Source organism: Triturus cristatus, chromosome 7, assembly GCF_964204655.1.
Source record: "Triturus cristatus chromosome 7, aTriCri1.1, whole genome shotgun sequence".
Lineage (NCBI taxonomy): Eukaryota > Metazoa > Chordata > Amphibia > Caudata > Salamandridae > Triturus > Triturus cristatus.
This window is the reverse complement of record NC_140590.1, coordinates 921,532,011-921,549,689: the sequence shown is the minus strand read 5'-3', so window position 1 is coordinate 921,549,689 and position 17,679 is coordinate 921,532,011. Positions and strand designations below refer to the sequence as shown.

At 42.4% G+C, this 17,679-nt stretch overlaps 1 protein-coding gene across 7 annotated transcripts in view; it reads left to right on the top strand.

Moving 5' to 3' along the window:
• The window catches only part of LCP2 (lymphocyte cytosolic protein 2), a 581,277-nt gene that overhangs the window by 312,138 nt on the left and 251,460 nt on the right, over positions 1-17,679 (top strand). For 6 of the 7 annotated variants that reach the window (XM_085617865.1, XM_085617869.1, XM_085617864.1 and 3 more), the window contains exon 6: positions 10,772-10,809. In XM_085617865.1, coding sequence (XP_085473991.1) covers positions 10,772-10,809 — 38 coding nt within the window. The remainder of the gene's footprint in view (positions 1-10,771; positions 10,810-17,679) is intronic. The other variant, XM_085617867.1, reaches the window with a different exon arrangement.

Sequence of the window (17,679 nt, the reverse complement as noted above, 5' to 3'; positions counted from 1 at the left end):
CACTCAGTTCAGGTAGATGCTCTTGGATTTCTTGCCCCTCTGCTCCTAAACAATGTTGTAGTAGTGCTACCTTCCTCTCTAGACTCAAGTTGGGCCCTCAAACTATGGAATAATTATGAAAGACTTTTTACCATTTGTTCCAGTTCAAGGGTGGTTCTCCAGGGGATGTCAAAAAGAATGGAGGAGGAGTACCACTCTGCATACTAATTTCTTCTTTCTGATGTCACATAAAATATTCCCCACCCCACTTTTTCCAAACCCCTCTACCTTCACAACCAAAAGGAGGCTTAGTTCTCACAGTATATGGTAAAGCAAAATGTATTCACACATTGAGTGTCTGTTCTCTTTTGATCACTGCCAATATCAGTGTGATTTTCCTCAACTGCCTCCAGGTAGCACTGGCTCTGTTTAGACAGGGAAAGATTCTGAAGCCCGGAATCAATGAAGCTTCAATCAATGAGGCGAGTATATCTTACAGGCCTGGGACAAAACTTGGCAAATGCTGGGCTGTGGGTGGCATACCAGAGAAGGTCTTCCCAAGACTCCTCTTCTATGCTCCTCCCCCCTGGCTCCTGTAGAACCCCACGGGAACAAGAATGCCGTTTGCACCTGGGTTAGCAGACTTAAGGAAAGTTAGTGGTCCTACTGGAGTGAGACCCTTATTTGGGTTCTTGGGCACTGAATTCTCCTCATTGTGCAATGAGCGAGGCGAGTTAAAGGTGTTGAATTCTCACACCTCACACTCACAACAGTTCATAGCTGCTTGTACACAGGGTCAATCACACTCACATCAGTTCGTATCTGCTTATGTCATGAACTCTAATGCTCAGCGTGCACCTCCAGCGAGCTAGGAATGCCAACGGTGGAGATTTCTTGCACTCAGCACCCACCCCTTGCACTTGCAGCAGTTCATTGCTGCATGTACATGGCATCAAACGTGCTCCCATCAGTTTGTAGCCGCTTAAGTTCAGCGGCACAAGAGGAGGGAATTCCTCATGTACAATGTGCACCCTTGTCACAAAGCAGCACACCCTTCACACTGATGTCAGAAGCAGAGAGCAGCAGCAGATAGTCATCTCTATAAGTGTTTACACGCTCAACAGAGGTTGATATCACCACATCTTTCTGGCACACAGTTTCTTTCCCGGGCCAATAACTTAAGCGGTGAACAGGGGTCACGTCGACATGACTGTTAAGTTACCACTGCGGATGCCGCTAGTAGCCAATTACTTGCTGTTCAGGTTTACAGCCAGTGACCATCCGCAAAAGTACTCACTATGTACCAGAGTCAGTTTGACACAATTATCCTGGTCTCAGTTGTGTAACCAGGGTACCTCCCTGAATACCCTTCAGTTCCTAAGAGTGGCCACACTCTTTCTTCTTGCTGCATTGAGTACATGTTGAGGTGTACCAGGATGTATCCCATCCTTGTCACCAGTGTCCAATGCAAGAAAAAACGATTACACAATAAGCAGACCAGAGTGTGAAGTGAAGCATCAGGTTTATTCCATACACCTCAGCCACAGCATACCATCTGTCATTTCAGGAGTAAGCAGGCTCTTCTCTCTACATCATTCTAGAACTTTGTGACCGCAAGGTTAAACTGTTCTAGTCCCTTCTACAATTTCCGGGTATCTTCTACAGTGCAAGTGACATTGACAATGGCAGATGCACAGTGAGATATATATGGATTCTTCTCTCCAGGTTTAGTAACTGTTTGGCTCACTTGCAACTGTAGTTGTTGGTTTGTTGAGGTGCCTGTCCTCTGCACTTTGATGAGGGCAATAGCAGGCCTGAAGTACAGTGTTTTTTTATCTCCGGGTTCCTTGGGTTGTCTGGGGGCGTATACATAGACAAATTGTTCAACAGCATCATGGCTGCTCATCAGATCTTCAGCAAGGTGAACCTTGCACTTCTTGGAGAGAGTTCTCGATGACTTCCTTTCTGATGCTCTGCCCTATCTGGTACGGATATCCACAACAGGCACGTTCAACCACTCATTGATCTTTAGTCAACAATACTTCATTGACTAAAGATCGACGAGTAGTTAAAGGTGCCATATGTGACATGGGACTACCCGGCAGCGATTAATCGGCCTGTTGCAGATATCCATTCCATTGCACTGGAAAGGGCACAGCATCAGAAAGGAAGTCATCGTGAAATCTCTCCAAGAAGTGCAAGGTTCACAGAGGAGGAAGATTTCCTAAATGTGCAGACTGGTGAAGCATTCACTGAACAAAAACAGGACCCAGCTAAATAATTTACCTGGAACAATGCATTCAAACATGGAACTTGCCTACCCCTGAAGATAAAAAGCACATAAGAACACAACCTGCCCTAGTGCTGATGAGAACCCCTAATCACCAGTGGTCTGAAACGTGTCAACAAGAATCATCGGGGATTTCTTCTTGCTGACCTCCATCAGTATGGACAGTGAAAAAGACATTAAGAAATCATGAATCCTTCCATACTAGATGGCATTGAAACCCATATCAGGGCCCCAAGAGGGTCATCATATTTTAGAGTAATATTGATAGGCTCCTCTGGTTCATAAACTATCCGACTGGTTTCAACAATTGTCTATAAATTTGTGTCTTAAATGTATTAGCACTCTTCATTACTTTTTTGTTGAATGTAGAGCACTCCTTGTTACTTTTGTTTTGAATGTACAGCAATCATCACACAGTGCGTGTGACTATTTGTCACTATCAAGTGTAAATCGTCACTGTCTTTTGTGTGGTACACTTGATTAATGTCAAAGATGAGTGAATTTTCTTGAAATGACATGTTAATAAACAATGACTATGTTGGAATGAACTGTGAAATGAATACACAGGCCAAGTCTACTGATTTACTTGTCCTTGTCAATGAGTAAAGTGACTCGAATTAACACAGCCATCTCTCTTGTTTAGTGTACCTTGTTAGTGGCCCAAGGTTGCTGTTGATAAGGTCCCACCCAACCCCCCACTTTCTCAACTTTCTAAAAGTAGCATTTTCAGAAATGTAACTTCACCAGGGTTTTAAGTTACAATTCTTCAGACGCAAAACATGACTTTCTTACTTGTTCCCAACCAAATGTTATCACTAATCACTAATTAAATGTAATAAAGCAGAGAGTGGCCGGGTCTGCATAGCGTACGACTCTTTTCTTGAAGGGAGACTGTATTTCTAGACGAACAACAACAATTTTAATTGTACTTTTAATTGCTCCTAATAATTGAATGTGGTGCAATATTTTTGGTTTAATCTTTGTCTTACCGCTTTGGATGGATTCTCTCTCTGTTCCGCGGTGTGTGTCTTTGCCCTGTTCCGCTGCGGCTGCAGTGCTATTTGAGTGGAGGGCGGACTCAGTTCCACACTCACTTCCGTTGTGCTGGCTGGACACGTAAGTTGGCAGGCTAGTTTTCGGCAACCCTACGACTTTATCAGATGCATGCTGGAGTGGACGTGCAGCAGGCGCGCCACTGGCATGCCAAAGGCAAGCCCGTCTTTGCCCATTCTTGCCTGGACATCACCAGATGCCAGGGACCCTGGCTCTGGAGGACCCCGCAGGTTAGTCTTTACACAGGAATTCACTGCAACCTTTAGTCGTACGCGGACAATACAGCTGGCACCCTGGGTTGAGGGAATTCATCATCTGCAGCCTCAACTGCAGGTCCCTAGTCATACACCATGCAGAGGTACTAGACCTCTTGCAAGAGACTGCCCCGTACATTTTATTTCTTATGGAAACATGGCTCACTGTTGATTCTGTGGCCATTCCGGCCCTTGCCCTACCCGCAGGCTACATGATGTGCATTCAGAACAGAACAGTCAGGAGGGAGGGGGGTTTAGCTATTATATTTAAATCAGGGTATACTTGCAGCCTCACCCCAAAGGACATACTCTACTGTGAAAGCGCCTTTTTTTTAATTGCACTAACACACAATTTTACACTATCTTGGCTACTTATCTGCCGCCCACCTGGCCCTTCGAAAGTCTTTCAAGAAGCCCTAGCTAACACTGCCTCCATGTTAATTCTAGAGGCAGCCATGTTTAGCATCATAAGGGACCTTAATTTACACCTGGAACTGCAAGAGTCCCATGATGTTGTCAATTTTATGGGGGACATGGCAGCCTGCCAGCTGATGCAGCTGGTCGTGGGACCAATACATGTAGGTGGTCACCTCCTGGATCCTGTATTTTCGAATCTCCAGATTTTGGAGGCCAAACCCCCCCCCTTCCTATGCCCTGGACGGATCATTTCCTCATCTCTCTATGACTCTGTTTAGAAGACCCTCCACTTAAATGTTCTCACCTGTCTTCAATGAAGTGCCCTTGACATTAATTAGACCCAACTATGTTCACAGCTTCGTTAAACTCCCACCGCCCAGAATGGCCAACTGACATAGAAGCATCTGATGCGGCCTACAGGGGTGGGTAATATATCATTAGATAGCTGTATCCCGGCAAAAATATCTCATGCCAAGTGTATACAAACTAATGTATAGTAAGACAAGTCTCTGATTGTGGAAAAGAAAAAACGGGCCTGGAAAAGGTTTTATGATCCCACAGCTAAGACAGTCGATAGGAACGCAGTCAAAGCATACCATAAACTGGTCAAGGCAACGTTCTGTGCCAACATGATCACCACAAGCACCAACCCAACCAAAACCATCTTTGAACTCATGAAAGAAATGCTAAAAATTCTCTCAGAATCGCATACTTCAACTCTCAATGTGAGACATTGGCTACATTTCCTTTGGTTTTTGCTAAGTTGGCAGGGTATGCTCAGACGTGAGTCCCTTGCTCACTTTGCCACTGGATTCAAGCAAGCCTGGCTGAAGACGGCTGAAATGCCAGAAACCGGTCCTAGGAAGCTTGTTTCCGGTCCAGGGAAGACATGGCTTGGCAGTTCGGGCTGGACTGTTCCCATGAGGCACAGGGTCAGACTGATTTGCATATGGCCATGTCTGAACTGGGGTGGCAGAGTGGGCTAAAGAACGGTGATGGATTAAACCCAGATCAGTTGACTGGGGGTGAGTGCTTTCAATGTTCAACACTCCGTCCATCATTTCCTTTGGTTTTTACATTTTCTATCAGCAATGTGGAACAAATATATAACACATTCTGTCCGGAGAAGGCTCCCTCCGGTATTTGGGAGAGTCCCCTCTCGGACGCTGCGATTCACTTCCTTCAAGTCCTTCCGCCCATGTCCTTCAAAGACTTGGAGTCCCTGTCGGTTAAGGTAAAGTCAGGTTCTCCTGATGATCCTTTGAAACCTAACCTCTTCAGAAAATTCCACCACTGCCTCCTACCTGATGGCTGGGAGTTGATCTATAGGTCACTATTATTGGCAGTTATCCTCAAGTCCTGGAAACATGCTAAAGTAATTCCCTTGTTTAAAAAAACAACCCTAGACACATCCCAGCCAGAAAACTTTTGCCCAATATCCCTGCTCCCATTTCTTGCTAAAATCATGGAGTCCTATGTCAACACAATCTTGACTCAATATCTGGAAGAAAATCCAATCTTGGGTATGTCACAAAACGGTTTCCGCCCAAGACACAGCACCAAATCTGCACTACCTGCGGTCACAAAGCAATTACAATTCCCCTTGGATGAGGGCAGAACCTCTGCTCTGATCCTGCTGGATCTGAAAGCAGCCTTTGACACAGTCTCCCATAAGATCCTGCCATGCCGGCTGGAGGAGATCAGGGTCAATGGCAAGGCCCTTGCCTGGTTCTCGTCCTTCTTGGCCGATCAGTCTTTCCAGGTCTCTGCTCATCCTTTTACCTCCTGTGCCCACCCTGTCCGCTGTGGTGTGCCTCAGGGGTCGGCCCTGAGCCCCACTCTATTTAATATTTACATAAGTCCTCTGGCCCTCATGGCCAAAGCCGAAAACATCACCCTAATATCATACGCTGATGATACTCAACTGGTGTTCACCTTCTCCAGCAATTCCAACCAGGATCAGGTGAATTTCCAAGAAGACCTTACAGCCATCTCTGAATGGATGGCAAACAACTATTTACAACTAAATTCCACCAAGTCAGAGGTGCGCCTGGTGGGCTGAGACACTCATCTGTGGGGCAGTCAATGGTGGCCCGTGGGCCTTGGAACCTCCCCTCAACCCAAATCTGTGGTCAAGCACCTGGAAGTTCTAGTGGATGGTCCCCTCTCGTTTGAAGGGCACTCTAAGGCAGTGGCTGGTACTTCTACGCGGGCTGAAGCCCATCTTGTGACTTTTTGATGCACTTACTCGCAGATGATTGTTCAAGCCACCGTGCTGTCAAGGCTAAACTTCTGTAATGGGTGGCTACTGGGCGTTAATAAATCTGTGACTAAAAAACTTCAACGGGCACAGAACGCTGCTGCCCGCGCACTCTCTGCACTACCTAAGTACTGCCATGCGTCAGACCTTCTTCGCCGGCTTCACTGGCTACCTAGAGAGCAGAGAGTCTACTTTAAAGCCGTATGTACGACTCACAAGATCCTCTATGGCCTGGGTCCTCAAATCTTGAGCGAGCTGTGCTCGTTGTAGGTCCCTGCTCGAGCCTTGCGTTCTGCGGATCTGCACCTAGCTTGTGTACCGCAGTTGAGCAGGGCAAGAGCAGGGGGGCGCTATCTCCAGGCACTGGCACCTGCCCTTTGGAATTCCTTCCCTCTGGCTGCCCGTAGCACGCAAGACCACTGTATCTTTAGGAAAATGATCAAGACATGGCTATTCTCCAGCCACTAGCTCCCTTGTCCTTTCCGCTTCTGCTTGTTATAGCACTGGGACGCCTTGTTGCTGGGGCAGCCATGCGCTTGATAAATCCGTATAACATAACATAACATAAGGTAGCCCAATGTTATCCTGTTGGAGAGGTAGGCCTTGCAGTAATGCAAAATGACTTTAAGAACGTTTCACTACCAGGTCATGTAAAAGCTTAAATCTATCTGCTCCCAAACTTAGGTTATCACTTATTAAGTTTTAAAAGGTAATCAAATGTTATCCTATCGGAGAGATAGGCCTTGAATAGTGAAAAACAATTTTTGTAGTTTTTCAATACCAAGATATGTAAAGCTTAAGCACATATGCCATACTTTTAAAATACAATGCACCCGGTCCCATGAACCTTTAGGACTTACCTAAGGGTGACTTATATGTGTTAAAAATTAATGTTTAGCCCTGGCAAAAGGTTTCATTTGTCAAGTTGCAATGGCAGTTTAAAACTGTACTACGGGCTGCAGTAGTAGGCATGAGACATGTTTTAAACATTAGTGGGTGGCACAATGAGGGCTGCAGGCCCCCTGCTAGCATTTAATTTACAGGACCTAAGTATGTGGAGTACTATTTATTAGGGACTTACATATAAGTTAAATTTGCCAATTAGGTGTAGAACAACTTTACCCTGCTTTAGGGAGAGAGCACAAGCACATTAAAACTGGTTAGCAGTGGTAAATTGCACAAAGTCCTAAAGACAACAAAAATTAAATCAGCGAAACAGAAGGGGTAATGGCAAAATGTTTGGGTGTGACCCCAAAGACAGGGTAGGGTCAAACACCCACATACAAATGGAGGGAAGGGATTCTGGGACTTTTGCTATTGGATGCAATATCTACAATTTTCTGTTTCCTAAATATGAGGAAATTGTTTTTTCTTGGATCCTTTATGTTTTTGAGGCATTCTGGGAAGAAGGTGGAGGGATCCACACAGGCCACACAATTCTGGATTACCACCTGGTGTCCAATTTTTATAAATGTCCAGATGTAGAAGATTGTCCGAGTGATTTGCAACACCCTGGTCCAACATTTCAGCCATATCCAATGGAAAGGGAGAGGGAATTATTGTCTTGTAAGCATTATCATTAGAGAGCATTCAGGGTACGAAAAAGTACAAGAGATTTACACAAGCCACATCACTTGGGATTCTCTTGGGTTTATAGTTTTCACAAAAGACCAAGGGTCAATTTTTGCCAGCTGACACGCGATCTGAATACAGCAACTAACCCTTATGAAAAGTAAAAGGATATTCAGTGATTTAGGCAAGGTTAAGTTGCTTTACAGGACATTCTGTCTATGATAAAGTAGCCTGATCCATGCCCATGCAAGTAACTCCCTGCTGGAGTCCCCTAGATGCAGGTTCAAATACCATTAAAACCCAAATCCCAAACATATTGCAAAAACAACAAAAAATGAACTTTTTTATAGTGCACTTTGAGGCCTTCTCTGTTGTCAGTGAATGGTCTAACCACACAGATGTGGTAGCATTTTCATTATGTGAAGAGTGGGAGTGCTGAGTGTTTTGTCATTTCCCATGTTATCTTTGTACTTTTCCTCGAAGAAATGTGAAGAAATTAAATTAAGTTTAATGTCTGAACTGTTATTCTGAGTAAGACAAAATAGTGGGATCCATATTAGCCATACCTCCATGGAATCTCCCTTATATCTTGTTTTCTTAAACGTCAGGGATTGATAGGATTATTTAGGTGGAGGCAGACCCTGAGCCCAAATATGGAAGGCAATCACCATAACAAACATCTGTCTTTTCGAAAACCTCATTACTTTTTTACACATGATTGAATTTTTTGGTCTTTCCTGTATCCTGTGATAGCATCATCCACACGTGAAGTGTAGAATTGAAGAATGGTAGGACAGTTTTTTATAATCTATTTAATTGTTTAATTGTTAATTGTAAGACAGTATGGAGAAAAAACTGTTTTCTAAAAACAGCCTGAGAACAACCTGGCAATACTTAAAATTCTACATTTGTAGTGGTGTACCTAACCCATCCAAAAATAAATGAATAAATAAATAAAATTATATATATATATATATATATATATTCACGTAGTTGTCCCTCGATCAAAGACGCCACTCCACAACGTAGTTAAGACGCGGCCGGTCCTGCCGCGAAGGATTGCACCGCCCGATAAATGAAAGGGTCCAACCGGGAGTGAATCATGCATCCCCGTGAATGGCACAACAGTCCCCTTTGATAAATAGCCGTGCCTCTCTACTGTCTGTAGCCCACTGGAGGGCTGAAATGAACTTTTAATGAACTGAGTCTTGGCAGGACCCACTGGAGGGTAATTATCAGCACCAAACACTACGACTCCCAGAATGCCATTGTAATATTACTCACCTGAGAGGAGGAGCTGGGAACTATGAATAAAGGACGTGGTTTGGTGATCCTGCGAGTGTCAGTTAACCCCATAAAGAAGGAGAAAGGACTCCGAAACGCGTCGGGAAAAGCAATTACAGCAGAAGAAAAGCCGGTTCCTGAATAAAGTTTCGAGATGAAACGGACACGTTGTGGAGTGGCGTCCTTGATCGAGGGACAACTACGTGAATAGTTAAGACGCGGCCGGTCCTGCCGCGAAGGAGTGCACCGCCCGATAAATGAAAGGATCCAACCGGGAGTGAATCATGCATCCCCGTGAATGGCACAACAGTCCCCTTTGAAAAATAGCCGTGCCTCTCTACTGTCTGTAGCCCACTGGAGGGCTGAAATAAACTTTTAATGAACTGAGTCTTGGCAGGACCCACTGGAGGGTAATTATCAGCACCAAACACTACGACTCCCAGAATGCCATTGTAATATTACTCACCTGAGAGGAGGAGCTGGGAACTATGAATAAAGGAAGTGGTTTGGTGATCCTGCGAGTGTCAGTTAACCCCATGAAGAAGGAGAAAGGACTCCGAAACGCGTCGGGAAAAGCAATTACAGCAGAAGAAAAGCCGGTTCCTGAATAAAGTTTCGAGATGAAACGGACACGTTGTGAAGTGGCGTCCTTGATCGAGGGACAACTACGTGAATAATATATATATATATATATATGGTCATTGTTACACTTGCTGTAGTGAGATCTATACTGTATGTGTTAGTTCTCATAACCTAAGTAGATTTACATATATATATCTATATATATTTGGAAACGACTTGAAGTGTAGAAACATGCTGGTGAACTGAAGTTGAGGACTTTTTTTGGGTTCAAGAATCCTTAAATAATTTGAATAATTAATTATCCTATCGATCCCGGAGAGGTGCTGTTTTTAATAACCAAACATAGCTGAAAAGTGATTAGGCAATGTGACGTTTTGAAACTCTGAAGGGGAAAGTCTTACAAGTCAGTATTCTAGAGAGAAACAAAATATATGTCAAATAAAAAAATGAATGGTGTGCAAATTTTATGAAAGAGTGCTGTAAACAAAAATAATTGCTACGTTAGATAAAATGCGTAATGCATGATAAATATGAACGTGTTGATTTAACAAAATTTGATCATGGCGTTTAATGTGCTTTGTGAGTAGTATAGTTAGTTACAAGGTCACAGTCAGAATATAATCTGACATAAATATTCAGTCCTGAATATCGTTTATGGAAATATTACCCCATTGGATTTAATAATAGAATATCTAGGGGAAGATATTTTTGTAAATAATGTATCAAGGAAACAATATTTACCTCAGATTACAGTTTTGTATAAGATTTTCTGACATGCACAGTGGTGCAATTTAATTTATACTAATTTCCAGACAGAAGGAGAACTAGACTGGGACAAAATCACTGGATCGAATCTTTGGGAAAAGGTGAATGGAAGTAGATAGCTGGGACACGGACACAAGCTCAAGGTCTTGGGGAAAGACCATGGGGAGAAGGTCACTGCATCAAAATCCGCGACAGATAGTTACTGGACAAGGGCAACTGAGCGTAGTGACTGGAACGTGGACAGGGATAAAGAGATAGGCCAATGCACAGTTGTTTGGAATGATTTATGTTGAAAACATTTATTTTGTTTTTCAGCAGAACAAAGACTCGAAGAACCTGGATGGTCGTCATTCGTAAGTATTACAAATTGATTGTACTTGTTGCAAAATTTACAAATGAAAACGTACTTTTACTTTGACCAGAAAGCCAATCCTTTGTGGTGTGCATTAAATGCTTTACTCTATTCGTTAAGTGTCTTCCAGTTGTTTTTGAGATATGGGCTTGACAAGCTGTCTCACCAGGATTGTATTTCGTCACTGCTTCATCTGAATTTCATGGTCATTGTTACATTTGCTTTAGTGAGATTTACAGTGTTAGTGTTAGTTCTCATGAACTAAGGATTCACAAATGGAGAGACCCTTTAAGACATAATGGCTAGAATCAAATGCAAAGAGTAGGGGTAGCAACACTGACTCTAAAGTACCAACTGGATATCACTTGTCAGGGAATGGGGTAGCAAACTCATTGGACCAGCCGAGTTTTCAAAACCTGTTGTGCTTCTCTATCATGTCATGTTCATAATGTAAAGACTTTAGTAGATTTCATATGCATAACGTCCAAGGGATGCTGACATACCTGGTACATCATGCATTCACACTTGACAGCTCTAAATATGGGCAGAGAAGTTGAAATATTTTCTCAAATTATTTTTCAAAATGTAGCTCAGTCATCTGTATGCATTCCAAGTTGGAAGAGATTGGATAACAGCAAACAACAAGAGAATGATTCTATAAATATGTAATGAGGCAGGAAAATGAACATTCACATTCACACTAGTACTGACATACCTTATATAAGATACCTTATATAAGCAGAGATGATTAAACTGCTAGCTTGTGGTCCCATTGTCAACTGCGTGAAATGAATAACTGAGTACTTCAGTCTGTCTTGATGTCCAATATTAGAAGGACCTGTATAGATATATTAACATCACCTCCCATCCTGATGAAACTCCATTTGCTGTCCTTGCTGGTCTGCACATCTTCAAAATCAGGCCCAGCACTCCTGCTTATCTTGCCAACAAGATCACCATCTCTGGTGCTTCTTGGGCACATTGGCAGCCAGGACACAATCAACTGCAGACTCAAAAATCACACACAAAAACAGGTAATTTCCATTTATTCAACTAGGATCTGGACAAGATCATCATAACCCTCAGGATTGCCCCAAAACTGCTCCAGTTTAGGAAAGAGTTGAACTCTCACCTCTTTACAGAACACTACATCGCAATGCATTAACTGTTCGTAACCTAGCTCAATGCATTAACTGTCCGTAATGTAGCTCAATGCATTAACTGTCCGTAACCTAGCTCTCCTATTACTTGTTGACTTTAAGCTTGCCTTTTTTTATTCAAATATTTTTATTGAGCTTTGTTTTTCCAAAGAACAACAAACATCATGAAATAGTAGATACAGAGAGATCACAATGCAATTGAAAAAACAGTCAGGGTTAAAGACATATTTTACTTGTAAATCTGTGAGTAGAATCATATTTTCAACCGAAATCAGAGAGCAATACAGGCGTATATTTAGCATATCACATAAAATGGCACAACGCGCAAGAGAGAAAATGAAGAGGGAGAGTGTAGGGAGATGAGTACTGAATAATGGGATTGTAGGGAAGAGTCTCCAGATATGGTTCAGGGTAGGTTCATCTTTTGTACCTACAAGTCCAGGTTAGACCATAAAAGGCGAGAGGATTTTTTGTTAAATGACTGATTATGTAGAAGGTTGTCGGCACTCTTGATAAATTAAAAAAAGAACAATTAATGGTCAGAATGCTACACAATGTCAAACATTTACCCCAGTGCAGACATCTGGGCCTAAATCCATTGTTTGTGTTGCTCCCCATGCCTTTCCCGTTCAGACCCAGCCATATTCAAATCAGTCTTGACCCTGTTTTCCATGGCAACATTCCAGCCCGAACTGCCAGGTCAAGTTCTTCCTGGACTGGAAAGAAGCATCCTGGGACCAGTGAGCTAAAGAATGATGATGGATTCAACCCAGATCTGTGACTGGGGGTGAGTCTCTGAAAAGTTTCAGCGCTCTGTCCATCATGTCCTTATATTTGCTTTGTTTGCCGTAAATTGACAGGGTATGCCCAGACGTGTGTCCCTTACTCACTTTGCCACCAGATTCAAGCTAGCCTGGCTGATGAGGGGTGTTACACCGAAACCGGTCCCAGGATGCTTATTTCCAATCCAGGGAACGCCTGGCTTGGCAGTTCGGGCTGGACTGTTCCCAAAAGGAACAGGGTGATTTGCATATCACTGGGTCTGAACTGGGGTGGCGAAGCGAGCTAAAGAACGATGATGGAGTCAATCCAGATCCGTGACTGGGGGTGAGTGTCTCAAAAGTTTCAGCACTCCGTCCATCATCTCCTTGTGTTTGCTTTGTTCACCCTAAGTTGGCAGGGTATGCCCAGATGTGGATCACTTGCTTACTTTGCCACTGGATTCAAGCTAGCTTGGTTGACGAGGGGTGTTACCCCAAAACCGGACCCAGGATGCTTGTTTCTGGTCCAGGGAAGTTCTGGCTTGGCAGTTTGGGCTGGGTCTGAACTGGGGTGGCAAAGCAATGCTAAAGAATGATGATGGAGTCAATCCAAATCCATGACTGGGGTGAGTGTCTGAAACGTTTCAGCGCTCAGTCCATCATCTCCTTGTGACCAGTCTTGATAAAACATACCCAAGCCCACAAAGTACTGTGTGAGATGTTGTTATCATTTTCCCAATTAGCAAGGATCATTTTAATGTCCATTGGAAGCAAAATATAAATGAGTGAACAGTCCCAAAATGATAGTGGACTTAGTGTTTCTGAGTGTGATGCTGCATGAATACCTGAGAGATTATGGTAAGTGATAAAGGAATCTGTAAAACAGCAAACGTTCTAGGGTATTGGCAATGCCAACAACCAGCTGACAATAAAATACCACGCTTATTTACCCATTTCAGAGTCCAGAATGCTCTGTATGTTGTCCAAAGTTTTCATTGTAAGATAAGACCAACCCTTTATGAAGTAGCATAGATTTCTATATATTTGGCCATTGTGATGGTAAAATGGAGGCAATGTTATATTTAATCCATGACACTTCCCATGTTTTTGGGATGTCGCATGTTAAAGATTGAAACATTTTTGTAAGCTTTTTAATAGATTATGGAGACTTTATGGTTTTTGGATGTTGGGTTTTGAAGGAAATTGAGGCACTTGGCTTTATGTGGTTTTTGAAAACCTCTAAGAGCCACTTTAAGAGACAAGAAGTTATAAAAATCAATTGGTTCGAGAATTAATTTAGATGTTAGTGTGGCAAAAGTTAGTGGGTCATCCGGGGATATAATGGCTTTAGCAAATGGTAAGCCAAGAGAGGCCTATCTTTTCCAAAAAGAGGGGCTATGATCAAGTTTTATGGATGGTTTAAACCATTGGGAGGCTATCCCTGGGCCTTTGATTCTGTGAGGGAAGCATTTATCAAATGTAATGTTTTGACTGCGGAGACAGTCTTTAATGATTTGGTGAGAATGAGGTACCTAAATTTTGTTGTTAGGATGTTTATAGGCGAGAGGGAAAGTTAGGTCCAACTCTATGTCCACCCAAGTAGGGTGATGAGGAACAGATGGGTGCAACCACCAGATGATTGGTATAACTAAGAGGGCGATTTGATAGAACATGAAATTAGGGAGGTTAATACAACCCTGTTGTTTATTTGATTGTAATTTTCAAAGGGAAATTCTTGACTTTTTCCCTTTCCAAATGAAACCTGATATTTGACCTTAGAGCGATGTAAAGAAGGAGTTGGAGAAGTGCAGTGGCAGCATATTAAGATAGAAGTTGATTTGAGAGGCAATTAATATGTTAACAGTTTCAGTCCTACCCCACCATGTAATGAACTTCGGATACCACTCCTCAGCTAACTTTTTGATTTTTGAATTAGTGTGAAGAGAGTATAGCAAAGGTTCAATTGATAGAGGGAACAATAACGGAACATGGGAGAACCTAGCCTCGTACCTTAAGCTATATTAAAAGCATCATAAATGTGTTGATTAAGTTTAATGTGGGCTATTGGGTTATAGTATATTGCCATGGCCAAGCAAATACATCTTAAACCTAGATTGGCTTTCTCCAAGGTGATTTGAAAAATGTGTTAATGCTTGTGCCACTACATTCTTTGAGCAAATGAACACACAACTGATGGATGGAAGGCAGAATAATCAAACATTTACCCCCAGTCACAGATATGGGTTAAATCCATTGTTGTTTTGCTCATCACACCACCCCAGTTTGGACCCAGCTATTTGCAAATCAGTCTTGACCCTGCTCCCCATGGGGACAGTCCAGCCCGAACTACTAGGCCAGGTCCTCCCTGGTCTGGAAAACAAGCATCATGGGATCAATTTTGGAAAAATTCTTTGAGGTAGGATCCTCAAGAAACTCATAATTCATTTTCCAAGAAATTGTTTTAGGGGGAGAATCAAAGAAATTTAGAGTAACAGCGATGCCTGCATGGTCTGATACAATAATAGGTTAAATGGTGGGATTAGATACTGATTGAATCAGGGAGTTGCAAATAAAAAAATAATCAATTCTAGATAAGGAGTTATGGGTATGAGAGTAAAAGGTAAAATCACTAACCGTTGGATTGTGAAGGCACCAAACATCCATTACATCATTGTTCTTGGTAGGTTTACCAACCAGAACATGTGAACGATTGGGCCTATCTGTATGTTTTGACAATCTATCCAAGGTGGTGTCATAGGGTACCTTAAAGCCGCCTGCTAATATAAGCTTGTTGTTGGGAGGAGTTTTAAGAATTCTCTGGTTTAGAGATTACCAAAATGTTGGGTCGCCCATCATCGGGCATAAATGTTTGCAATTAAAGGGAGGAATTGTTTGTGTGGTTTTGGAGATAAGCCATTGTCGTGGGTATCAAGCCAAACCCCTGCATGTTTTGAAATCAAGGTGAATACCACATTCTTGTTGCAAGTGGGGGAGGAAGCAAAGTCAGATATCCAATTAAGGTGCATGCTACAGGCATCAGTCAGCCCGTTTCTTATCTCTTGGAGTAGTAGGATATCACCTTTCAATTTACCCCAATTATCTAAATTGTTCCTTTTTATAGAATGGTTTAACCCCTTGATATTGAGGGAGGCTATCTTAAGTGATACCTGAGATATATCTTAAATCTGGGCTAAAGTAGACAATCAACATGTGGGGGGAGGAAGACTCCAAAGAGAGAGAGAGGTAAATAGAAGGACCAGAGGGGAAAAGAGGAGGACAAGCTTAGTATAGATTGAATATTGCATTAAAATGTTACGTGAGATAAGCAACAACATAGACATGACTTTCAGTATGGACAAACAAAACCTCAATATTGATAAAAAGAACACCATCCCCAACCACCCCCAACCACAGAGAACCTATCCCCGAAGCAAAAAGAGAAGCAATGTAGGCCTCGGAGTGGAGAATATCAGCAAGATATTGGGTCTGGTCCCAAGCAGGTTTATGAAGTTGTTGTGAACACCTATAATCTGATATGATAACATTACTAAATTAACCATAAATGGTTAACCCTAGAAGGTTAACCATAGATCAATCATATTAACCATAGATTAACATTAGAAAAACCTATTGTATAATATGATAACAATTTTTATTCAACCACAGATGGTTTATCACAGATGAGTCAACCATAGATTTTTGTTGCATCATACTTTGGAACAGGTAAATTAACAACATACTGGTCATCTGGCAGGGTGATGAAAATATAGCAAAACACTTCCTGTTCTTCCTCAATAGACAGAATGATTTCCTCAAATATACACAGTGTATCAAGAACAGAACTGGTCTTCCTAGACTTAAACATTTTCTCAGATGAAGGTGGACTAAGAACTACCATCCATTTCAAACCAACCCTCCCCCCTCGACAGCTTCCATCCGAGACACCTGAGGGAAAATCTCACTTTTGGACAATTCTTGAGCCTGGGACACAATTATTCAGAATTGAGTGACTACAACAAACAAGCTGCTGACCTGGCTTCCAAACTAGATGCAAGGAAATATCCACACAGGATTGTACAAAAAGCCATGAAACGTGCCAAGAACAACAACAGGGAGGCCTTACATGAGCTTCCCACACAAAAGGAAAAGGAGGTTTACCCCATATACATCACAACCTATAATTGTGCGTCCAATCAAGTGAGCAAAATTGTTAATAATCATTGGCACATGTTAAACAGCGGGAACACCCCTTTTCCAAAACCGATGTTCTCTCATAAAAGAGGTTGTAGTCTGGTACACACTCTGCCACATATGCTGAGGGATATGTTATCCAAACAGTGCTTCTTCACTCCTCTTAGGGGACAACACCCTTGTGGCAACTGTAGTGTGTGCCATTTAACACAAATGACCAAGACAATCACTTTCAACAACAATGCAACGTGGGAGATGCGACGTTTCACTAATTGCAACTCAGAATGGGTGATTTATATAATCACCTGCCCTTGTAAATTGCATTACATAGGGATGACGACATGCAAAGTGATGGCAAGAATCTGTGAACACCGTAGTAATCTCAGATGCCAACGCGCAACAACTAAGAGAGCTACACACTAAATTGAACACCATCACACTGTAAATGATCTACGCTGGGCAGTCCTCAAACAAGTGAACCAAGACTCCCAACTCTTTGAGAAAGAGCAACGTTGGGTCTACAGACTTAAGTCACAAGTGGGTGGCCTGAATGAAAACATCCCATGGGGACAGTTCAAATGAACACATAACCTTCCCTTGGTACACCTAGAGGACATAACAAGCGATTGACAAAAAATAGCAAATTCAATGCTTTTCCAATGAAAAGAAAATAATAATGTTTTTTAGCCATAGGGTATATAAAAAAAATCCTTCTTGATTTTTGATCCATTTCTTCTTCTCTCGTTTGTTTCCAAGCAC